At 45.6% G+C, this 25,788-nt stretch overlaps 1 protein-coding gene across 1 annotated transcript; it reads left to right on the top strand.

The window, feature by feature from the left end:
• The first annotated feature begins 4,172 nt into the window (after nucleotides 1-4,172).
• Nucleotides 4,173-22,207, top strand: Trim6 (tripartite motif containing 6). The gene is made up of 9 exons (XM_045145960.1): nucleotides 4,173-4,226; nucleotides 12,450-12,483; nucleotides 13,594-14,071; nucleotides 14,982-15,077; nucleotides 15,681-15,911; nucleotides 18,525-18,547; nucleotides 20,408-20,508; nucleotides 21,148-21,174; nucleotides 21,402-22,207. The coding sequence occupies exons 3-9, from the start codon at nucleotides 13,649-13,651 to the stop codon at nucleotides 21,971-21,973; spliced, it is 1,473 nt and encodes a 490-aa protein (XP_045001895.1). The 5' UTR covers nucleotides 4,173-4,226; nucleotides 12,450-12,483; nucleotides 13,594-13,648; the 3' UTR covers nucleotides 21,974-22,207.
• The last annotated feature ends 3,581 nt before the right edge of the window (nucleotides 22,208-25,788 follow it).

Raw genomic sequence — 25,788 nt, forward strand, 5'->3', positions numbered from 1 at the left:
TGTCTAGAATGTATGAAGTCCCAGGTTCCATCCCCAGCGCCACATAACGTAAAAGTGGGTGGCGCACACCTGCAGTCCCTACCATTGAGAGGTAGAAGTAGGATGATCGGAAGTTCAAAGTCATCCTCAACTACACAAGGAGTGTGAACTCAAGGCCAGCGTTAAGATACATGAGACCTCTAAATACACTTGTAAATTAACAAACAAATAAATAAAATTACTATTTTTATGGGGATATAGGGCAACTTCTCTAAGGATTGATAAAACTAAATAAAATTTTTGAGACAGGGTCTTACTCTATAGCCCAAGCTGGCCTAGAACTTTCTATGTAGCCCAGGATGGCCTCAAATTCAACAGTAGTCTCCCTCCCCAGCCTTCCTAGTAGTAGGATTATGTGAGTAAGCCTCCAGGCTAGGCCAATAATTATTGGTATGTGTATGTGTCCAAGTTTTCAAGGCAGGGTCTCAATCTAGTCCAGTCTGATCTGGAACCCACTTTGTAGCCCAAGCTGGCCTCAAACTCATAGTGATCCTCCTACTTCAGCCTTCTGAGTGCTGGGATTACAGGAGCTTGCTAAGGCTTCAGGCTTTTTAATGTGTGTTTTGGGGACAAACTCAAGTACTCCAGCTTAAATTAAAGTGCTTTATTCACTAAGCTCTCTCTCTCTCTCTCCATATATATATATATATATATATATATATATATATATATATATATATATATATATGCACATACACATACATACATATGTATATATACACACACACACAAATGTATATGTGTGTATTTTACAAAATACTTGGCAATCATGTAAATACTACCTGTATTATTGTTTCAATTATTATTAATCAGTGGGCCATCCTGTGCCTCACAATTAAGTAGCTGTCCTGAGACTGAAGCAGATTATGTGTCTTATAGGCCAATTTTATTTCTATAATGAGAATGAAGAAGAAAACAAGAATAAAAGATAAAATATTACTGTTTACAATAATCAAATTCAACCAAATATTACTTAACAATTAAAATTTTTTATTTATTTATTTGAAAGAGAGAAAGACACAGGGAGAGAGAGGGAAGGAGAATGGGCACACCAGAGTCTTCAGCCACTGCAAATGAACTCCAGACATATGTACCACCTTGTGCATCTGGCTTACCTGGGTCCTAGGAAATCGAGCCAAGGTCCTTTGGCTTTGCAGCAAACACCTTAATTGCTAGGCCATCTCTCCAGCCCCAAAATATTTACTTTAATATATCAAAATTTAGTATATTTGAAAGGGAATTACAGATACTGCTTTAACTACATCTGTGCTGTTCAAGGCAGCAGAAACTCTTTTTTCTTCAGGGATTCATACTTTTTTTTCTTTTATTTTAATTAGTTTTGTATTCAGCAAATACAGTCAGTTTGGTACCATTATTAGGCTCATCCGTGGCCTACCCCCTCCCCACTGGCCCCTCCTTGTTGAGGTATATGGGTCATGCATTGTGGAGTTAGTCCACAGTTATTGGTACGATAAATGTCTCTGCATATCATGACCCAACATGTGGCTCTGACATTCTTTCCACCCCTTCTTCCACAAAATTTCCCTGAGCCATGTTGGGTTCATTTTTGGTCTGCTTCAGTGATGAGGTGTTGGGGGCCGCTGAGGCTCTGGCTCTCTGATTTGGTAGGAGTTGATTTTTCTCTGTGTTGGTCTCCTTCCCCCTTGTGCTGGTATCAGGTTCATCAGGAAAACAGCACCCTTGCTTGTTTCACCAATTTTTCTTAGTTTCAGCCCGGGCCCTTTTGAGGTATGATGGGGTGGCTCTCTCCTTAAGATCTACATCTCTCTGAAAAAGAGAAGCAGATTCTCCAACGGAGAGTAAGTTAGCACCAGGACAAATGAGATAAGCCTTACTTTTTTAATACAGAATTTAACAGGTGTGGGCCCTCTTATAGCCCATGATTGATGGTAGCTTGATATTGGAGAGTGGGCTTATGTTTGCATAGGGATTCATATTTTTTTTTAAAGATATATTTTTAAAATTTTTTATTTATTTATTTGAGAAGACAGAGACAGAGAGAAAGACAGATAGAGGGAGAGAGCGAGAATGGGCGCGCCAGGGCTTCCAGCCTCTGCAAACGAACTCCAGACGCGTGCGCCCCCTTGTGCATCTGGCTAACGTTGGACCTGGGGAACCGAGCCTCGAACCGGGGTCCTTAGGCTTCACAGGCAAGCGCTTAACCGCTAAGCCATCTCTCCAGCCCGGGAGTCATATTTTTTGACTTGTGGTCTGAAGCAACCTCTCCTTACATCTCCACAGCAGTCACTCTCACCTTCATTCCAGTTCCTGTTTATATGAACACAGAAACACTATGGTCTTTCTCAGTAATTCTTCTGCCTCAGCCTCTGGAATGCTGGGATTGTACATGTGTGCCAACATGCCCAGTTTCTCTGTGCCTCTTCATTTCCATCATTAAGATGTATTGTGCTTGACCAGGGCTTAGTGGTTTTTGCCTGCACTCCTAAACCAAATCCAGAAGCTGAGGCAGGGTGATTACCCTGAGTTCCAGGCCAGCCTGAGCTACAGAATAAGACTCAATCGCAGAAAAAGCATTGTACTCCATGAACAGGAAGTTATTGATAATTCCAACCTGCATGATGTTACTAAATTTATGTGTTGAGAAAAATATTTCACAAACTTAACACTTAAGTTTACACTCGATAGTAGTTAATATTCTTCATATCAAAACAGTGCCTTGACGCTTCTTCCTGGGCTTGGTCATTTTGTGTCACCTCCCGGTCTCTTCATCCCTCTAATCACCGCCAGGTTGGTGTGCACACTAGGCATGCAGATGGACCAGGAGAATGTCAGGACATAAACTGGCTTTCAGTTCCAGCATCACCATGGCAATGAAGGTGTAGCTGTCCCTAATGGTGGGCAGTGGTCTGGAATACATTTTAGACAGTGTTTCCCCTCAAATTCATTAGGATACTGACACTAAGTAAAATGCAAGAACTTTTTGTGAGATTCCTTTGGTCTTCTATGAGCTTGAGGTCCAGTCCAGAGAATCTCTCAACACTTAAGCCAGTTCTCCCCTGGCGTCACACCTTCTACCCAGAACACCCAGGTCCTTCAGTCTCTGTGCTACCCCACCTCCTAAGACCGCTGGATACTCATCTCGTCATTCGCCTTGGTCAGGAAGTTTGGTGCTTTTTCCCTTTTCAGAATTTGCTGTGCCATTTAAAAAATACCGCGCCAGTTCCTAAATGCTGGAAGCTTTGCATCGTCACATGTATAAGGACTTTCAAAACTAAGACACACCACCTTCTCAGTTATAGGTTAAAATTACCGACACACTCATGTGTATACATATGTACATACACGTATGCAACTTAAAATTGATAAATCCCTCGTTTTGTTTGGAGGCAGGGTCTCACTCTAGCCCAGGCTGATCCGGAACTTCCTCAGTGAACCCAGACCAACCTAAAACTCACAGGCGTCCTCCCACCTCAACTCCTGAGTGCTGGGGATAAAGGTGTGCATCACGCCAGACTAAAATTGAAAAATCTTAATGATCTGGGGGGAAAAGTGGTCATTTTACTAGTATAACTTTGGGCATTTTATTTTTATTCAATTAGACTTTTTTTTTTTTTTTTTTTTGGTTTCTCAAGGTAGGTAGGATCTCACTCCTGTCCAGGCTGACCTGGAACTCACTATGTAGTCTCAGGGTGGCCTCGAGCTCCCAACGATCCTCCTACCTGTGCCTCCCGAGTGCTGGGATTAAAGGAGTGCGCCACCACACCCGGCTTCATTTGGACATTTTTATGTGCTAAAAGGGACTGCCCGTGTAATATATATATACACACTATATATATACACACACACACACACACATACATACACACACATATATATAGAAATTATATATATATATAATTTCTCTCTATATATATATAAATTCTGGTATGAAAAGCTCGAGTACCAAATGATGATTTACATACAATTGTCCTCAAAACTTGCTGTTGACTGGGGGGAAAAAAAAAAAAAGTTATCTTTACATTTCTGCCTTCGTTCTCGGTCTCCTTCCTGCCTCGATGGCGCTGGCGGCCTCCGGCCTACCTGCAGCCCCAGGGTCAGCACCGCCTCCCCCGGCGGGCGCCGCCCCGCCCCTTCCCCCCAGTCCCGACTCGGCCCGGGCCGGCCGTCCCGCCAGTCCGCGGCTCCGATCCAGGCTCCGGTTCCAGGTGGGTGAGCCGGTCCGCGCCGCCCCGCAGGCCGCGGGCGCAGGGCGCGCGGGGAGGCCGCCGCGGCGGTGGGCTGGCCGCGCGCCGGGCAGGGGGGCCCGGGAGAGACCGGTTCGCGGGCGGGCGGGCTGAGCCTCGCTCCCGGGAGCCGGAGGGCGAGGGCGGGCGCGTCGCTGCGCGTTCCTCCACCCCGGGTCCCGCGTGCACGCCGGGCTCGGCGCCCCCTCCCCCGGCTCAGGGAGCGAGCGGCGCCGGGCCTCCGCCCGCCTCTGCCCGGGGGAGGTGGGAGGGGAGCCTGCGGTCGGGTCCTCGGAGGTAGGGTGAGGCTGCTGCGGGTCTAGAGGACCAGATCCTGCAGATGCGGTTCACGTGCCAGCCTGCTCCGGGGATGCCCACTGTGGATGCAACTGTCACTTCTGGCAGAGGCGACCGAGCGACAGTGGGATGATGTGTTTTCTGTGTCTTAGGCGGGATGTTTAAGTGAAGTTGGGGCATGCATTTATGTGTTATTTTGCATTGTATTGTCTGTTTATATGTAGAGACGGCCTCCTTCTGTAGCCTCGCCTGCCCTGGACTGCACCTGCCTCCCAATTCAATATTCAATCCCTGTTGCTGGGATTTCAAGCTTAGGCTACCACACTCAGCTCAGGGATACTGGACATTTTATTTAATCATACCATCGAGAGACAAACAGCCAAGCTGTATGCATTGGAATCCTGGCTCGGATACTTTTAATCCCTGAGCATGAGTACCTTCATCTGTACCATGGACGGGTAGGGTGTTGGTGAGAATTAACCGAGGCACAGGTTTAAAAACATGGAAAACTGACCAGTATGTCAAATATTCCAATGAAGTTATTATTTAGCAAACTCCATGTCTGATGTTAATAAATGCACAGTCAAAACAAATTTTAAAGTAATATGTTAGGGAACAAAACGTTTTAAATACATTATGGTAAGGATATGCTCTCTGCTTACCATATCCAACCAAGTTAAAGTATGACAGTTTTTTAAATTAGGAATTGCAGTGAGACACCACAAACGAAAAAAAATTGTAAAAATTATATATTCTAGCCTTTTAAAAATTTAGTTAAGCCAGGCATATTGGGACACACCTTGAATCCCAGCACGCAGGAGGCCAAGGCTAGAATGAGACCCTATTTTAAAAAAACAAACAAAAAAAACACCTTAGTTAATGTGTTAACACTAGCTAGAGGAGGAGGAGAAAAATTCCATGCCGGCCAATATTTTAAGAATTTGCAGTTAAATACATGAAGACTACATTTTGGAAGGTAAACTCAAAAATATTTTTATTATTTTATTTTTATTTATTCATTTTGTTTGGTTTTTCGAGGTAGAGTTTCACTCTAGTCCAGGCTGACCTGGAATTCACTCTGTATTCTGTTTGTTTGTTTTGTTTTTATTTATTTCACCCAAGGCCTTAAATAGCTGAACTAGACTCACAGGAATACTAAGTTTATTTTATGTGTGCAAAATACAGGTCGAGACAGCCAGGAGTCAAACCTAGAATCTTCTGATCCGAAGTCAGACGCGTTATCCATTGCGCCACTGGCTCCCTGCTTCACTCTGTATTCTGGGTGGCCTTGAACTTACTGTGATCCTACCTCTACCTCGGGAGTGCTGGGATTGAAGGCATGTACCATCATGCTCGGCTTCTAAAATATATTAAATTAATTGTTCCAACTCAAATATTGAGTGCTGTAAAATCATTCCAGATATTAGGCTAAAATGGAGCATAACTCTACATAAAGATCAAAGATGTTATTTCCAAAACACAAGAGTGCTGACTCACTTATAAAATGTAGTTGCTTTTCCCCCTTGCACTGGGGCTCCCAGCTGAGGGTGTCCTGGAGTTCCCCTTCCTGTCCCTTAGCCTTGACCCCAGTTTACCAGCTTAGTCACTGACTTTTGTTTTGAGAAATCCAAGCTCGCTTCCACTATAAAAGAAGCTTGTTTCTAAAACCCTTGCAAGTGAGCCTAAGGCCTGTGCTTCTGAAGCCTTAAGGCACATGCTAATCAGGTTGTAGGTCTTTGTGAGGGATTCTGAATGGGCCTGGGTGGGACCCATTAGAGTCCCATGGATCCCAGTGTTACTGTTTGCTGACACCCTCCCCCATCCCACCCTGATTGTCTAGGATCTGCTACTGATTTACATGATCTCACTTGGTCATGAGTTTTTTTTTCTTTTTCACCTGCTAATTTGAGCCACTGAGAATTCTGGTTTGTACTCTTTATACAATCCATACAGAGACATTAACTTTTCCCATCTCTTCCATTTATTTATTTATTTGTTTTGATTTTTCGAGATGGGGTCTCACTCTAGCCCAGGCTGACCTGGAATTCACTCTGTATTCTCTAGGTGGCCTCGAACTGCGGCGATCCTCCTACCTCTGCCTCCCAAGTACTAGGATTAAAAGCGTGCACCACCACACCCGGCTCATCTCTTCCATGTAAAAACTTTTGTTTTGAATATCTATAGTGTCTTAATAGATGGGGAAAAATAGAGTTGTCTGTTAAAATAACATGAGGTCACTGTACAATTTAAACTTTTCTGTTAGCCCCATTAAAAGATAGAAGCAGGCTGGGTATGGTGGCACACGCCTTTAATCCCAGCAGAGGTAGGAGGATTGCCGTGAGTTCGAGGCCAGCCTGGGCTAGAGCGAGACCCTACCTCCAAAAACAAAGAAAAAAAAAGAAAGAAAGAAAAGAAAAAAAAAAGATAGAAGCTGGGTGTGGGGTAACTCACACCTTTAATCCCAGTAGGAAGATCCACGTGAGTTAATTCCTGATCTGTCTGGGCTAGAGTGAAAAAAAAAAAAAGCAGGGTATGGAGGCTTATTTACATAATCCTAGCATGTGAGAAGTAAAGACTGGGGGAATTGGTAAAATGACCTTGAACCACAGCAAATTCAAGGCCAGCATAAACTACTTGAGACCTAGCCTAAAAGAAAACAAAAGAAAGAAAAGAAAAGAGGAAGTGACCTAAAGGAAGGAAGGCAGTGAATGGGGCATGTGGTGAAAACCTATAACCAAGAAATGTGGGGGAGGCAGACGCAGGAGAATCAAGGCAAGTTGGAGGCCAGCCTAGTCGGCGTGGGTAGTTTAGGCCAGCTAGGGCTACATAGTAACACCCTGTCTCAAAACAAAAAAGCAATAAATTTGTTTTAAATATATAATTTTTTTAATTAATTTATTTATTTATTTGAGAGCAACAGACACAGATAGAAAGACAGAGGGAGAGAGAGAATGGGCACGCCAGGGCTTCCAGCCTCTGCAAACGAACTCCAGAAGCATGCGTCCCCTTGTGCATCTGGCTAACGTGGGTCCTGGGGAACCGAGCCTCGAACCGGGATCCTTAGGCTTCACAGGCAAGCGCTTAACCGCTAAGCCATCTCTCCAGCCCTTAAATATATAATTTTTTAACAAAGTTATTTATTTACTGATTTATTTGCAAGCAGACAGAGAAGAGAGACAGAGAAAATGGACACACCAGGGCCTCCAGCCGCTGCAAAGGATGCCAAATGCAATGCCTCACTTTGTGCACCTGGCTTTTGTGGGTGCTGGGGAATCAAATGAGGGCTGTTAGCCTCCAAAGACAAGCTCCTTAGCCATCCTTCAGCCCTGTTTTACATAATTTTATTGAACCCAGCACATAAAATTTTGGCATGTGATCAATAAAAATTATTAATGAGCTACTTTAGATAATTTTTCGTACTAAACTTTCAAAGTCAAATGTCATACTTGAATACTCATTTCTGGGCAGCTGCAATTCAAGTCTTAGTAGCAGCACAACACAGTTCTAATACATGCTCAGGAGATCAGACACCAAACCTTTTTCCTGTATTTCTTCTCTCTGTCTCTTCTCTGTTTATCAGCACTGTAGAGTTACTGTTTATATCTGGTAGATTAGAAAGTACAAGCATAAGCTAGAATTGTTTGTGCACACCTTTACTCCCAGCACTTGGTAGGCTGAGATAGGAGAATCACTTTGAATTCAAGGCCAGCCTGGGTTGCTGAGTGAATTCTAGGTCATCCGGGTCTAGAGTAAAACCCTGCATTCACCATAAAAAAATAAAATAAAATAGAAAAGAAAATAAAGAGATAGCAAGCATACAGTACTTTTTATTTGTTTGTATATTCTGTTTTTATGAGACAGGGTCTTGCCCAGGAATTCACTATGTAGCCAGCTCTGACCTCCAACTCACGATAATCCTCCCATCTCACACTCCCAAGTGCCAGGATTAAGGCACAAGCCACCACACCCAGCACAACCCTGTTTTGACACACATAGTTGTGGTGTGCAAGGGGAATGGCCTTCATCCTCCCAACTTCCTTGTGCCCCCGTGTAGTTTGCCCCTCTCACACACGTGCCCCCCCCCCCCACTTTCCACTGATGGTTTTCAAATGCTGTGTCTTTAAAGGCCTTTTCTAGGTTCCTGTCAGTGAACTCATTCAGCAATTTATCCTTAGTGTCTAGAGTCTTTCAGTTTTCATAATGATTTGAGATTTATGTTATTGCATTTATCTGTAGTTTCATTTAATTGGCTCTGTTTAGTTAGTGTGGCCTAAAGCTGCCTTCCTGCGTTTTAAGTTTGGCCTAAAGGTTTCATATAACCTGGTGAATTGCAACCCAGCTTGATGTGTTCACCTACAGTAACTGCATAGACTACATTGTGAAAAAGAAAAAAATGCCAGAAGGAATGAGGCTGCCTCCACCTCACTTCAGTTTTCAATGTGTCACTTCCTTTTTTTAAAAAAAAAAAAAAATTTTAGTTTTTCAAGCTAGGGTTTCACTCTACTCTTGGCTGACGTGGATTTCACTATGTAGTCTCAAAGAGGCCTGGAACTCATGGTGATCCTCCTACCTCTGCCTCAGGAGTGGTGCTCCACCAAACCCGGCTTTATCTTTTCCTTTTCTCTGGCTATACAGATAGCCAATCTGGTAGGACTGTGTATTGTGAACCATTTTGGGTCTAGTTTTCTGCTCAATCGCAAATAAACTCCATTCTGATTTGCAAAGACAGGCCTGCGGGCGTGGCTCAGTGGTCTAGTATATGGTACTCTGCATAAAACCCTGAACTCTGTCCCCAGCATGGGAGGGGGCAGGATTTGTAAAACTAATTTTATTGTAATTTTGCCTTTTTTAAAAAAAATTTTTTTTGTTTATTTTTATTTATTTATTTGAGAGTGACAGAGAGAGAAAGAGAATGGGCGCACCAGGGCCTCCAGCCACTGTAAACTCCAGACGCGTGCGCCCCCTTGTGCATCTGGCTAACGTGGGTCCTGGGGAATCGAGCCTCGAACCAGGGTCCTTAGGCTTCACAGGCAAGTGCTTAACCGCTAAGCCATCTCTCCAGCCCAAATTTCGCATTTTAATAGCAGTACAGCGCCGTATGGCTATACCACAGCTAACCCACTTACTAGTTAGTGTTGTCATGGATTCTCTCCACTTTGGGGATATTTTTGCCTTGCATTTATAAAGCAAGGAAATTATAAATTGCAAGTACAGTTTTGCCTGGGTTCAAAGTGTTCATATGTATGTGTTGGCAGAGATGGATGGAACCTTTAGGTCAAATAATAGGGATAATCCCACCACAATTATTTTTATTTATTTGTTATTTTCGTTTTTTTTTTTTTTAATTTTTTTATTTATTTATTTGAGAGCGACAGACACAGAGAGAAAGACAGATAGAGGGAGAGACAGAGAATGGGCGCGCCAGGGCTTCCAGCCACTGCAAACAAACTCCAGACACGTGCGCCCCCTTGTGCATCTGGCTAACGTGGGACCTGGGGAACCGAGCCTCGAACCAGGGTCCTTAGGCTTCACAGGCAAGCGCTCAACCACTAAGCCATCTCTCCAGCCCATTTTCGGTTTTTTGAGGTAGGGTCTCACACTAGACCAGACTGACCTGGAATTCACTCTGGAGTCCCAGGGTGGCCTTGAACTGACAGTGATCCTTCTACCTCTGCCTACCAAGTGCTAGGGTTAAGGACATGAACAACTTCATAAGTCAGCATATTTATTTCCATACTCCAGTGCCACCATCACCTTGTCTACCTATAAATTCAGCAGTTGATTATAATTTGAAATTCAAATACTGTGATTACTCATTTCTTGAGTAAGGTTAGTACTCTGCTCTGAGGTATGTAGGAAAGACAGGAGAGGCTGGGCCCTGTCTTCACAGTCCTCACTGCGCAGACAGCAAATCCTTACTCACGAGTTCAGTGGGCGCCTGTGAATGTGACCAGATATTTTTTAAAAATCAATTTATTTTTAATTTTAGAGAGCAAGAGGGAGAGACAGAAAGAGGCAGATAGAATGGATGTCCCAGGGCCTTCAGCTGCTGCAAATAACTCCAGAAGCATGGGCCCCCTTGTCCATCTGGCTTAGGTGGGTCCTGGGGCATCAAACCTGGGACCTTTGGCTTTGCAGGCAAACGCCTCACCCGCTGAGCCATCCCTCCAGCCCAACGTAATGGATTTTAACAAGCCAACCAAATGCTCACTTTCCCTTACGAGCAAGGAATTTGGTTTGGCAGTGTCTGGGATGATGGGTTAGTCCATCAGTAGCAGCGGCTAGCAGTGGCTCATTTGCACAGCTCTGCTCTTCGGGAAAGAAGACGCAGCGGGAGCCCAGCGCTCACTGAGTCCACCTGTTTAGTTTATCGCCCTGCTGTCACGCATGCCAGCTGCTTAAGCTTGGTTTCTACAACTGCAAAACGGGCTGAGTTGTAGCAGGCAAATTAAGTAATCTGTACCCAGTAACCAATGGGTAACTGTTGTTACTACAGCAAGGACATCACGAGTGGTCTTGGCCAAGACTTACAAGACACACTCCAGATTTCAGCTAACTGAAGCCAGTAGCCTCGCCTCACAGTCCACCTGCTCGGCCAGGCTTATGTCCTCTTCCCTCTTCTGGGAGGCTTGCTTGGGCCATTTCTCTGAAAGTATTGGTTCTGGCAGGGAATTAGATTTACTTTTTTTTTTTTTTTTAAACTTTTAGGCCCTCAAGAAGGAGCAGAATTGGCGCAATACACAGGGCCTGTGGTCTTGGGCTCTCACTGACCACGTAGCATCAGTGCACATCTTACTGAGGGCCAGCCAAAGCAAATGATAGAATTTCGCCTGCTCCCAGTCCTTCTGTGACCCATCCAGTACACTAGGATCATACCCGACTGGTGCAAGCCAGTGTCCTTTCTGCCTGTCAGGGAGCTAGCTAGCTTGTTTTTTTGTTTGTTTGTTTGTTTTGTTTTTGTTTTTTTGAGGTAGGGTCTCACTGTGGTCCAGGCTGACCTGGAATTAACTCTGTCATCTCAGGGTGGCCTTGAACTCATGGCAATCCTCCTACCTCTGCCTCCCGAGTGCTGGGATTAAAGGCGTGCGCCACCACGTTTTGGTGGTACAAACCCAATTCAGTAGCATAGCAACTGACTTGCAGTGAGACTGATTTGGGGCTGCAAACTTTTTTTTTTTTTAAGTCAAAAGGATATTTTCAGTGTAATTTCAAACAGTAGTAATGTCGAGGCTGGGAAGATGGCTCAGCAGTTAAAGTCGTGTGTTTAGAAAGCCTGCTAACCTGACTTTAATTCTCAAGCCACCCATGTAAGCCAGATGCAAAAAGTGACACAAATGTCTGGCATTTGTTTGCAGTGGCAAGAGGCCCTTATGCACCCCATAAACACTTACCAACACACACACACACATACATACACACACACAACACAGGCAAGTAAATAAATTTTAAGAATAGTAGCACTGAATGAGTTCAGTCTTCAAAGAAAAAAACGGAGAATAAAGATAGTATTTTCAAGGAAGATATTAGTCCTCACCTGCCCTATCCACCTCCTTTCTCCTCTTCAGATCCTATAAAAGCTGATGGTAGCCCTGGTTACATCCCATCATCCAATGGGCTCCCTCCCATTTCCAGACTCTGAAAACACAGGGTCTGTGCCTATCTTGTATTCCTGTGGCAATAGTGATTCTGGGTGAAATTTATAAGCCTAGGAGACAGAGATTTGAAGTAGGACCCTGAAAAGACTTAATATGCATCATTTTAAGAAGTCGTTTACCATGTCTGTTTCCTTATGGAAGGGCCAAGGATAGACTTGTTTATCCAGAGCTGTCCTGTTAGGGATCAAGACACTGGGAAGTCACAACTGGTCACAAAAGTATTCATTGTAAAATGTCTTCCCTTTCTCTTCAGGTCACTCCTGTCTGCTTGCCTTTCCTGGGAAGAGGTGAGCGGGAAGGATCCAGTCATCCCCTGAGGGGGGAGGAGGAGGAAGGTTTTCGTTCATCCAATGATGGAGGCCTGTGCATCCTACACTACCCTAGTCTTTGAGGGCACAACCATGAACAGAAAGCAAAACCTCTGGTCTCATGGTGCTTAACGTTCCTGTGGGAGGAATTAGACCATTAAAGACACCGGGTGGTGGTAGGAAGACAAGCAAAGGCGGTAGACACGCTTACGCTGAGGGTGGTTGTGTGGTAGCCACCCTGGGACAGGCCGGGCAGAGATCCCCTTCTGCTAAGGCAACAGGTATGAAGTGCGGGAGTCATGCAAATGTCACAGTCAAGAGTCACCCTTACAGCAGCAACAGCACGCACAACCGTCTTGAGGCAGCAATGTGTTTTGACATATTTTTATTTATTTATTTATTTGACAGACAAAGAGGGGGAGAGAGAGAGAGAGTGAGAGAGAGAGAATGGGCATGCCAGGGCCTCGAGACGCGTGTGCCCCCTTGTGCATCTGGCTAATGTGGGTCCTGGGGAATCGAACCTGGATCCTTTGACTTAACTGCTAAGCCATCCCTCCGGCCCATGTTTTGACCTATGTTGAGCCCTGAAATGTGTTCTGGTGGGCTAGAAAAGACAGGCATATGACAGCTCACAAAAGTCTTTTCAGAGTCTCAGTTAATCTTTCCACCTAACAGGAGGAAAAGAAGGTCATAGTCATTGCTCTGGTAAGAGTGGAAATCAGTGTCACAGATGAGTTGAGGTAAAAGAAGTATTAGAAATCGGGGTTAGACGCATGATGGTGCACGCCTTGAATCCCAGCACTCGGGCGGCAGAGGTAGGAGGATCAATGTGAGTTTCAGGCCACCCTGAGACTGCATAATGAGTTCCAGGTCAGCCTAGGCTAAAGTGAGACCCTACCTCAAAAAAAAAAAAGGAAAGGAAAGGAAAGAGAAAGAAACAGGGGTTAGAAGCCTTTGTTACCCCGTGTCTGACTTCTCTGCTCAGCTAGTGTAGTATCCATCCATTTTGGTTTTCTCCCCTTCTTTCTTACCCCGTGCCTTTTCTGTTTGCTTGCTTGCTTGTTCTTCTACCTGGGATTCTACAAGCAGGAGCCATCTGCACGTCAGGGCTGAGCAGGCAGCAAGGGCTAGGAGAGCAGCTACGATGACGTCGGCACTCCTGGTGGACATCCGAGATGAAGTGACATGTCCCATCTGCCTGGAGCTCCTGACAGAACCCCTGAGCATAGACTGTGGCCACAGCTTCTGCCAGGCCTGCATCATGGCCAATGATGACAATTCACTGGTCAGCCAAGAAGGGAAGAGCAGCTGTCCTGTGTGCCACGCCAGCTACCAGACTGTGAACCTCCGGCCGAATCGACACCTCGCCAGCATCGTGAAGAGGCTCAGAGATGTAGCCCTGGGCCCAGGGCAGCGGCTCGAGGCTATGCTTTGTGCGCTTCATGGGGAGAAGCTCCAGCTCTTCTGCAAGGAGGACGGGAAGCTCATTTGCTGGCTTTGTGAGCGTGCTCAGGAGCACCACGGTCACCGAACATTCCTCATGGAAGAGGTGGCCCAGGAGTACCAGGTAGGAGCCCAGATGGAGGGACGGCAAGTGGCAGCAGTGTCCTGGACAGTGGATTTCACATTTGCTTCAGACTCTGATCCAATTTCTTCATAGCTTTTTATTTTATTTTATTGTTTGAGACAGGGTCTCATGTAGTTCAGGTTGCCTTAGAACTCATTATGTTGAGGATGATCTTGAACTGATGATCATCCTGCCTTTAGCTCTTGAGTGCTGGGATTACAGGCATGCACCCCCCCCCCCAGTGTTTTTGTTTGTTTGTTTGTTGTTGTTGTTTTGTTTTGTTTTGTTTTGTTTTGTTTTGTTTTGTTTTGTTTTGTTTTGTTTTTCGAGGTACGGTCTCACTCTAGCCCAGGCTGACCTGGAATTCACTATGGGATCTCAGGGTGGCCTCAAACTCAACGGTAATCTTCCTACCTCTGCCTCCCAAGTGCTGGGATTAAAGGTGTGTGCCACCACACCCGCCACCCACATCCAGTTTTATGCACTGCTGACAATTGGATCCAAGGCTTCATGCATGCTAAGCAGCACTTTGTAGTCCTTTTGTTTACCTAGAAGTTAAACCTCAAAAATGCCCCCCTGAACAAGAATGGAGACCTTCTCTCGCATTTGCCGCACAGAGTTGAGTAGCAGTTGCTGTTAGGGATGGGGGGGAGGGTGGGTTGTGTGGGCGACATCCTGGCAGTGAGAGCAGAGGGACGATGTGCTGTGTGGTTGGGTTCTTTGCCCAAAAGAAAGTGTTGACCTGTTCCTGTTGGTTTCCACACGCTGTGTAGAGAAGTTACGGTGTCCTGAGTTTCTCATTCACACCAGGTGGGCTTCTTCTGGGGTGGGCACCATCCCTGCCTGCCTGTTTTGCTCCATGGCCAGGCACTGGGACGATCTGAAGCTTGCCCCGGTGCATTTCTTCCAGGAGATGTTCCAGGAGTCTCTGAAGAAGCTAAAGAAAGAGCAGCAGGAAGCTGAGCGGCTAAAAACTGTCATCAGAGAGAAGAGGTCGTCCTGGAAGGCAAGTAGGCTTCTGTGGGACACATACCAGAACCAGAGGAGCTCATGACAAGGGTCACCCACCCTGCCTTCTTCCCTCTGGCTAGAAGCACTTCCCTTGACCCAGTTTTTCACCTCATTCTTTTCCAAACAAGGGTATTCGTGCAGGGGAGCTCCTAGAGTCAGATAACCAAAAGCCTGTGTCAAAGTGAATCCAAGTTCTTAAGACAGTCATGTACCCGAGGAACCATGGCCCAAGGTGGCCCATTATTCACAGTCCTTGGTCTTATTTTACAGTTTCAATCTCTGGTCTCTTGAGAATGACAGGTTAGTAGTTGGCCAGTAATTGCTATCTGGTGCTCAAAATTGATCGAGGAGCCTTTGCAGAGGCTTCCTGGAATCGCCCAGGAATCACAGTATGTGTCTGGAAAGCTTAGATAAGATAGCCTGGAGCTGATGGCCTGCCTGGACGGGGGAAGGACCGGTTCCACAGACCTGCTCTGCAGGCGTGAGCTTTCAGCCCAGCCACCCAGGAAAGCGGCCTGCAGCCTGTCTCCTACTCCTCTCCCCCGCATGGAGAGCTCTCAAGACTTACAGACAGCTTCTTCCATCCCTGATCCCGAAGAATCAGCTGGAGCCCGAGAGACGCAGGATCCAGACAGAGTTCAGTCGATTGAGAAGCATCCTGGACAGAGAGGAGCAGCGGGCACTGAAGAAGCTGGAAGAAGAACAGAGGAAGGGGCTGAGCATCATAGAGAAGGCCGAGGGAGACCTGATCCACCAGAGCCAGTCCCTGACAGAGCTCATCTCTGACCTGGAGCACCGCTGCCAGGGGTCCACGGTGGATCTGCTGCAGGTGAGGAGGCCCAAGCGAGGCAAGGCAAAGAGGAACCAGCTTTCCTTCCTCTCTGGGACACAGGACTAACCTCCTGATGGGGGAAGGGGAAAACAGCCACTGTGACCCTACAGTGCCTCTTCCATGCTGAGCTGGGCAGAGGCCATGGGACAATCACAAGATGACTGAAATGCAAATGCTAAGGTAAAGCCCCAATATTGGTCAGGATATTGCAGTAGGAGGATCACTGTGAGTTCAAGGACAGCCTGGACTATGGAGTGAGTTCCAGGTCAGTCTGGCTAGAGTGAGACCCTGTATCAAAAAGAAAAAAGGACTAGGGAGGTGGCTCAGCAGTTAGAGGTGCCTGCTTATAAAGTCTTTCAGCTTGGGTTCAGTTCCCCAGCACCCACATCAACTAGATGGCATCTGTTGTTCACTTATAGCAGCAGAGAGGCCTTAACGCACCCGTCTACTGAGTACACGCCTAAGCAATAAGCAAGCTTGGGTCTCATCTGCTGGGCATCTATTATTAATCTTGGCAATGAGAGAAACTTCATTAGAGGAACAGATTTGTGAATCACCAGCATTTGTGTCAACATCGGAGATGTTGAATTCAGCAAAGGTAGGCAGAAGGTTAGAAGAGGTGAGATTAAAAAGGCAATCGTATTTATAGCCTGTGTGTGTGTGTGTGTGTGTGTGTGTGTGTGTGTGTGTTTGTTTAGCAGGCAGGACAGAATGTAAGCTTCTAAAGGACAAATATTATGACTTCATCATTCTCTAGGGCCAGGGGCTAAGTATAGCAAACAATAGATGATATTTATATATATGTGGCAAACACAACACAGGACTGAGACTATACCTCAGTAGCTGGGCAGATGTCTAGTATGCACAAGGCCCTGGGTTCAATCTCCAATATTGTAAAAGTAAATAAATAAATAACAAAATACTTACGTATGCATAGCTATAAAAATAAAGTAACTAAGCAGAGTCATTTCCTGATGGCTTCATGTAGATACTTAGAGATTCCACCCAGTGAGATTTGTTTTTTTGTGCTGTTTTGTTTAGGTTTTAAAAAATATTTTGTTTTTATTTATTTATTAGAGAGAGAGAGAAAGAAAAAGGCAGGCGGCGGGGGGTGGGGCATGGTGGTGTTGGTAAGGAACTCCAGAAGCGTGCACCACCATGTGCATCTGGCTTACGTGGGTCCTGGAAAATTGAACCTGGGTCCTTTGGCTTTTCAGGCAAGTGCCTTAGCCACTAAGCAGTCTCTCCAGTCCCCCCGCCCTTTTTAAAAAAATTTTCATTGTTATTGAGGGCTTCCATAATTACAGGCAATAAATCATGGTAATTCCCTCCCACCTCAGTTTCCCTTTGCATCTCCATTCTCCATCGTATTCCCTCCCCCTCTCAGTAAGTCTTTATTTTGAGGTCATCATCTTTTCCTCCTATTATGAGGATTCCATGTAGGTAGTTCCAGGCATTGTGAGGTCATGGATATCCAGGCCATTTTGGGCCTGGAAGAGTATGTTGTAAACAGACCTACCCTTCCTTTGGTTCTTAGATTTTTTTCCACCACCTCTTCTACCTTTGACCCTGGTCCTTGGGAGGTGTGATAGAAATATTTCAGTGCTGAACACTCCTCTGTCACTTCTCAGCACTGTGGTGCTTTTTGAGTCATGCCAAGGTCACTGCCATCTTAAAACAGAAGTTTCTCTAACAAAAAGTGACAGTAGCATTCATACATGGTTATGAACATTAAGAGAAGTGCTTACTAGGCAATTTGGTGAGCATAGGATATATATTTAGTCAGACACAAGCAGATGTTACACCCGTAGGGCTCATGACTTTCCCTGTCCTGGGTTTTCAGTATCAGTGATGTATTCCTCCCATGGAGCAGGCCTCCAGTCAAATTGGAGAGTGGTTGGTTTCCACCATAACAGATGTGCTGCTGTTGCACCCATGGGCTCATTTGGCCTGGTTGGCCAAATTTAAGGCTTGCAGTGTTCACTGTTGTTTATCTCCACTGGTGATTTCTCTCTCTCCCATGGCACTGCATGCAGCATAGCTTTTCCCAGCTGTCAGCTGGTCTACACAGAGGAGGTTTTTGGCTCAACTCCAGTAGGATTTCCCAATGACCTAGCAGCACAAGTATGTGGAGTCCTCAGCAATAAAGTCTTACTTACCATCTATTCCTGGTTGGAAACCAAGAGTCTCAGCAATGGCCTGTAATGTTTTGGGGGCATCGGGGACCTCCTTGGTCGACAACTCACTAGCAGGTATCCCATCCCTGGCACTGAAATTTTTCTATTATCTATGGCTTCTGGGTGTGCCATTGTCCAAAACAGTAGGTTTCCATATGACTTATTCATACCCTCTTAGATTTTGACTGATTGTGTTTTGAGACTGAGGCTCCCTGGAGCGCCCAGGTAAGCCCGGAGTTCCTTACGTAGCACCATGCTCCTGCCTTGGCCTCCTGAGTTCTAGGATCACAGGTAAGTGCTGTAGCTGGCTTGCTCTGAGTTCTGTCTCTACTCAACATTTGGACTTTCTTGTGTTCATATCGTGGGGTGGTGAAATGGTAAGAAGATAGAACCTACGACTCCTTCACTCAGTGTCTTTTTTTTTTTTCTCTAGGATGTGAGTGATGTCACAAAAAGGTATGCGTAAGAGATCTATGGAGTGTCCCTGGGGGTCTCGAAAGGTTCCTGTACCTCAGAATTATTCTGTGGTCAGGGGAAAGGGGAAAAAAATCACAGAGAGTGAAGTTTCAAGACGGCTGTCCTGACTTAACTTAGTCCGTGTCACTTTGAGGGTCTCAAAATAAAAGGACTTGGCTGGCTTTATACACCAGCATTGTAGTGTCACTGGGAATCAAGGGCAAGCCATCACATCATAAATCTCCTTTTTCACGACCGCTGGGCCTGCTTCTATGATGAATACCTCATGATTCACAGGGTTGCTCTTTGGCTCTGTACTTTGGAAATTCCCATCTGTGTCATTTCCCAAGGGTTGAGTGTTTGCTCTTCAAATGGCTGCCTCAAATTTCCTTTTCTGAGCCGGGCGTGGTGGCGCACGCCTTTAATCCCAGCACTCGGGAGGCAGAGGTAGGAGGATCGCCAAGAGTTCAAGGCCATCCTGAGACTACATAGTGAATTCCAGGTCAGCCTGAGCCAGAGTGAGACTCTACCTCAAAAAAAAAAAAAAAAAAAAAAAAAAAAATTCCCTTTTCTGCACTGGTTTTGTAGAGGAAAAAAAAAAAAAAAAGCCCAGGTCTGCTGCCGAGTTCTGGGATTTCCATTTTGTAAGTTCCAGTAAAAACACAGCTCAGAGACCTGCGGGGAGTAGCCTTGACCCCGGAACAGACCACGGTCTGTCCACTAGCGCACCCAGCGGGTCAGCCACCAAGGTGGTATCTGCAGTTACCTAAAGACATGTGAAGTGCAGAGCCTCTTGTCACGCTCACTGTCAGCTTGGGGATAAGGACGGCTTCCTTCTTCATCTAATGGAAGACCCCCACGGACTGTTAACCCTAAGGGGCTGTTCTGAAGGCCTTCCTCCTGGGCTCTGGCAGGCGGGGCCCAAGCCCACATCGCCTCTAGAGGAAGCCCTATGACCTCCAGCAGCAGGTTCGCGTCCTGCAGGTCAGTGTAAACGCCTCCAGCGCCTCCTGGTGGACTGCCTGGTACGGCACTGACATCTTCAGAAGTAGCAAGTTCCCAGCTGAGTTCTCTGCTATCTCTAGGACATAGAAAAAAATAAAACTTAAAATTTATTTTTATTTTTCAAGGTAGCGTCTTGCTCTAGACCTGGCTGACCTGGAATTCACTATGTAGTCTCAGGCTGGCCGCCAGCTCTCAGCAATCCTCCTACCTTTGCCTCCCGAGCGCTGGGATTGAAGGTGTGCGACACCACACCCGTCATGTTATGTTTTGTAAAAGTAACAATAGAAAAGCAACAAAATGAGGCTTCCTGATGAAAATGAGATGCTTAATGAAATTTATGTAGATAGTAAGAAGTCGGTGTTGTAATTACTCTTGTTTCTGTGACCAAACATTTGACAAGAAGCAACTTAGAAAAGGGCTTTGGTTTTTATAGTTCAAAGGGATACAGTCTATCATGGTAGTGGGTAAGGCATGACCCCAGGATCAAGAGGCAACTGGCCAAGTTGCATCAGTCAGGAAGCAAGGAATAGATAGGAAGTGGGGTTAGGCTAAAAAAATTTCAAGAGCCACCCCAGTGACCCACTTTCTTCAGTGAGACCCCACCTTTTAAAGTGTCCTTAACCAACCCAAACAGCGCCCCCAGCTGGCGACCAAAACACCTGACTGCAGGGGGAAATTTTCACATTCAAATCTTAACATCCTGCCCAGTGGGGCCCTTTGCAGATTACAAATAACTTGCTCCAGGAAAGTGTGAGAGTTTCTCATAGGGCCTGAGAGGTGAGGGAGACAGGTGTGTTGGTGAGTTCAGTGTTAGAGTGTCTTCAGGATGGGGCTCATAAGATCTACTCTCTCCAGGAGTGAGTTCTGGACCCTGAGGAAACCCCAACCTCTCCCCACCAAGCTGAGAAGCATGTTTCGAGCTCCAGATCTGAAAAGGATGCTGCGAGTCTTTAGAGGTGAGATTGAAGGGAGTTTGGCTGTGGAATTCCTATTGTGGTAAGAAATAAAAGATGGTGGGCTGGAGAGATGGCTTAGCGGTTAAGCGCTTGCCTGTGAAGCCTAAGGACTCCGGTTCGAGGCTCGATTCCCCAGTACCCACGTTAGCCAGATGCACAAGGGGGCGCACACGTCTGGAGTTCGTTTGCAGTGGCTAGAGGCCCTGATACGCCCATTCTCTCTATCTGCCTCTTTCTCTCTCTGTCTGTCGCTCTCAAATAAATAAATAAAAATTAAAAAAAAATAATAATAATAAAGGTGGAGGCTGGTCGTGGTGGCGCATGCCTTTAATCCCAGCACTCGGGAGGCAGAGGTAGGAGGATCGCTGTGAGTTCAAGGCCACCCTGAGACTACATAGGGTCAGCCTCAGCTAGAGTGAGACGCTACCTCGAAAAACAAAACACAAAACAACAACAACAAAGAAAAGGTGGTGTTGGAGAACAGTGGTGATGAAGGAGGTCACTCTGTAGTTCCTGCTTAAAGGGAGGTGGAGCGACTCCTTCATGTCCCCACAGAATTCCCCATCATTGTCCTCAGGTTGGTTAGGGGAGGGATATCACACCGAAGCCACCGATTGCATTCTACTCTTCTCTTTACAGAGCTGACAGACGTCCAAAGGTATTGGGGTGAGTAGAAAACACGGCCTCTTTCAGCTGGCCCATCTGATCCCCTTTCACATGGTCCTCCTCAAACAAACCCAGACATTCTCTCAGTGCTGGGGGGACTGTACCTTCCCCAGCATCTAGTTCTAATCCCTCACCACCACCACCACCACTGCCTGCGTCCCCTCCTCTCAGAGTCACGGGAGCTTTGTGACCATCCTCACCTGCTGCTCTCCTCCCTTTCCCGACAGTGGACGTGACTCTGAATCCACACACAGCAAATTTAAATCTCGTCCTGTCTAAAAACCGGAGACAGGTGAGATTCGTGGGTGCCAAGCTGTGTGAGCCTTCCCGTGCGGAGGAGCATCATGACTGCAGCATCCTGGGCTCTCAGCTCTTCTCTTCGGGGAAGTACTACTGGGAGGTGGATGTGACGAAGAAGACCGCCTGGATCCTGGGGGTGTGCAGTAACCCGGTGGCCCCGACGCCCTCTTTCAGCCAGTACGCTAAGGCTGACGTGCAGGCTGCTCCCTCCAGGTACCAGCCACAGAGTGGGTACTGGGTGATCGGGCTACAGTACAGGCATGAGTACAGGGCTTATGAGGACTCCGCCACCTCCCTGCTCCTCTCCATGTCGGTGCCCCCTCGCCGGGTCGGGGTTTTCTTAGACTACGAGGCCGGCACTGTCTCCTTTTATAATGTTACAAACCATGGCTTGCCCATCTACACCTTCTCAAAGTATTACTTTCCCACTGCCCTGTGCCCGTATTTCAGTCCTTGTAACTGTGTGGTCCCGATGACCCTGCGTCGCCCAAGCCCTTGAGCGCCCTCCTGCCCCAGGGTGGCTCTCTCCTCCACCAGCAGCTCGCCTGCACCTGTCCCCTGCCTGAGCTCCTGCTGCTGCGTTTCTCTTTCCTGCGCTGTAGGAGTCGCCCAGGGGTGAGCTGAACGTTCCCCACAGGTATTATGGTGGACTGGAAGAGCGTTCCATGGGTCACTGTCTTTTCCACATGTCACCACCCGTCACAGCTTTTGTTTTGTTTTGAAACTCTGTAGCTCAGCGTGGCCTTAAACTCATTGTATAAAGGAAGATGACTCTGAATTTATGATCCTCCTGGATGCCACCACAACGGTTTTATGTTTTTGTTTTTTTTTTGTTTGGAGATAAGGCCCAGGGTGGTCTTGAACTGCCAATCTTCCTGCTTCAGTCCCCCAGGTACTGGAATTACAGGCTTTTGTCGCCACACCTGGCTAGTATTTTATGGCAGTTTCTTTTTATGTGTTTGTGTGGTCAGATGTATGAAGTGATCTCCTATGAATCAGCTACACATTTTTTGTACAAAAAATTGAATTTAATATGAACTTAAAATTTAAATTTAAAATGAATTTAATTGGATTTCTGAATTTAATAGGTATTCTTTCTGTAATTATTGAATAATCATGTGCCCTCCGTGGAGTTATGTGAGGAACTAAATCTACGATAGATTCCAGAAATAAACCGTTATCGGTTGTTACATGCAGAACTGGGTGTACCATTGCTAACACTTAGGTTTGTTTCCACCTTTGTTTAGAAATGATAATGGGCAAGTAAATTAGCATTCTTGTAATATCTGTAAGGTTTTATAAAATGTAATAATGGATACAGAAGTTACTATATAAGTACATAGAAGATTAAGTGCTAAAAACAGACCTTTGTAACTTCGATGGCTTTAAATTCAAATTGAAGAAGACATTGCAATTTGACCTCACTGTAACCTCTACCACAACCTTCAACCTTTATCTTAAAAATTTAAGAGTAGTAATCAAAAAATATGACAATGAAAATATGCCTTTAAGTGAGCTGAAAAGAAGGAAGGAGGGGAAGAAAAAGGTCAGTCCAACCCAGACGTTTTTGTTTTCAATGTAAAGAAAATGTAGAGAAAAATATGATTAATCTAACATACTTTCATGAAGTGGATTTACCCTAGTTTCTCTGTACTTCCTTTCCTTCTCCCGTTTCTTCCCCCTCCTCTTCATTCCTTTGTGAGTTTTTTGTTTTATTTTGTTTTGTGTAATACTAGAGACTGCATTCAGGGCCTTTCGTATGCTAGGCAAGTGTCCAAGCAAGAATGGACAACCCACATCTCTTGTTTCTTTTTGTTTTGACACAAGGTCTCACCAAGTTGCCTGGCTGGCCTCGAACGTGCTTTAAAGTTCATGCATCCAATTTGAGATGCTCTTGCCTCAGGGTCTGGAGTAGTTAGGCTTATAGGCTTGGCACCCAGCTACAACTATTTTTATTTATACCCAAACACAAATGCCTGGTGAATGAGCGGCTATGACTCGGGTGAAGAGGTGCTGTATGCTTCCTTAGTGGACTGTGAAAAAAAACGAGACGAAGACAGAGCTGCCTGTCATACTGAGGCCAAGGGCCACGAGTGGCTACTGAGCACATCACATGTGACTGGGTGTAACTGAAATGTGCACACTGTACAAATATACACTGGATTTCAAGCAATGTCAAATACCTCACTAACAATTGTTACCACTAAATAATATGTTGGGTATATTGGGTTAAATAAAAGTTATTATTCATTACACCTGTTTCAGTGATTATTTTTCCTTATCTTTTTCTTCCTATCCCCCTTCCCAAGTACCTTCTTTCTTTACTTCCCTTCGTCCCTCCTCCCCTTCCTTCCTTCCACAGATTCTCAGCCCAGAATAGCCTCAGATTGACTGTGTGGCCCAGACTAGCCTTGAACTCCGAGAGACTGCAGAGCTATGCAGTATCTCAAGTGTCTCCCGCCGCCTCATCGCTGTCTTTACCCTTCATCTAAACAGACAGCTGCTTCTGAAAGACCCCCAGGGGGAGACCTTCACTCAAGTCTCGAGCTAGCACGCACCCAAAGACACACAGGAGACCCGACTTGCTGCAAAAGCATGAGGCTTTATTCGGGAAGCCAGAGCTCTGGGGTCGACACGTATCTCATGCAGGAGACAGAGGAGTCGACTCTGAGCCCTATTGGGTGTTTCTTTTTATAGGGTTTTTAGCAAGGAAGGGAAAGGGGAGGGGGTTTCACAAGGGTATTTGCAAAGCTTGTACAGTTATGTCTACATATCTTATTTGTGCATAACCAGAGTTTAAGTCCTTGGTCAGGCTGTCTTGGGAAACTATTTTATTATATTGGTTTTTCTCAAAACTGTATTTTTGTTTATCCTCTTCCCGGGACATAAAGTTTAGGTTGACCCGACCAACCCATATCTTGGGCCACCCGCAGCCTATCTTTTAGCCTATTTTTGATTTACTTACTCCTTCCTGAATATACAGTTCAGGCTGTTGGAGGGTAGTGGGTGGGGGAGTGAACATGATCAGGGTATATTTCATACATATATGATATATACATATTCAAGTATGCATATATGTATATGTGTACATTGTATAATACATACAACGTGTATATACATTATATACATGCATTGCCAAATAATCATTTTTTTAGAAAACTTAGACCAAAGAAAGGGGCCAGGGATATACCTATGGCACAGTATTTACCTAGTAATGTACAAGGTCCAGGATTTAATCCCTAGCACTGCCAAAAAAGAAAAAAAAGTTGAGAAAAGGAGGGGATCAAAATTTAGAATAAATAATGGATGGGTCCCAAGTGTGTGGGACTCTTACCACCCAGGACTCAGTTGCAGACTTTTCTCTCCCATCATCTCAGGGATGCTATGAGGCATTCATGCCATCTTGTGTGTCCAGGGTATTAGAACTATGCTGGACTATAAATAGGGGTACAATATCCACAGGGGAAAGTTTGGGTGGGTTCAGGAGACTCTTAAGTCATGAGCATATTTATTTTTTATTTTTATTTTTTTTTACTGACAAGTTCCATAACTATAGACAATAAACCATGGCAATCCCCCACTTACTTTCTCCTTCACAACTCCACTCCCCATCATGTCCCCTCCCCCTCCCAATCAGTCTCTCTTTTATTTTGATGTCATCATCTTTTCCTCCTATTATGATGGTCTTGTGTAGGTAGTGTCAGGCACTGTGGGGTCATGGATATCCAGGCCATTTTGTGTCTGGAGGAGCACATTGTAAGGAGTCCTACCCTTCCTTTGGCTCTTACATTCTTTCTGCCACCTCTGAGCCTTGGAAGGTGTGATAGAGATACTGCAGTGCTGAGCACTCCTCTGTCACTTCTTCACAGTACATGGTGCCTTCTGAGTCATCCCAAGGCCACTTCTACCTGAAAAGAGAAGCTTCTCTAACCAAAAGTGAGAGTAGCATTAATATGTGGGTGTGAACATTCAAAGAAGTAAGTGCTCACTGGGCAGTGTAGTGAGCTTAATGGATACATTTAGCCAGACACCAGCAAACGTTACACCCCTAGGGCTGTCATGAGCATATTTAACCTGTAGGGCTTCTGTGGATAATTTCTAGTAGTAAGGTTTGGGTTAGGGTTAAAGGTCAGGGTTAGGATTAGGGTTAGAAGTATCTATAGAGAGTGACCAGACATTTCTCAACCCAAGAATCTAAAGTCCTTGTTGGTATACATACATCATGGGCACTCACTTGGATGAGATCCCTGGATCTCCTCATCTGAAGACCATGTCCGATGACCACTTGATTCTGATTTCAACTCCGTATCTCGT

This window comes from Jaculus jaculus, chromosome 3 (assembly GCF_020740685.1).
Source record: "Jaculus jaculus isolate mJacJac1 chromosome 3, mJacJac1.mat.Y.cur, whole genome shotgun sequence".
Taxonomy (NCBI): domain Eukaryota; kingdom Metazoa; phylum Chordata; class Mammalia; order Rodentia; family Dipodidae; genus Jaculus; species Jaculus jaculus.

Coding starts and splice junctions, on each gene's coding strand:
- Trim6 (XM_045145960.1), top strand. CDS start 13,649: ATGACGTCGGCACTCCTGGTGGACATCCGAGATGAAGTGACATGTCCC. Junction 15,912..18,524: donor CCACGGTGGATCTGCTGCAG/GTGAGGAGGCCC, acceptor TTTTTTCTCTAG/GATGTGAGTGATGTCACAAA. Junction 21,175..21,401: donor AGACGTCCAAAGGTATTGGG/GTGAGTAGAAAA, acceptor CTTTCCCGACAG/TGGACGTGACTCTGAATCCA.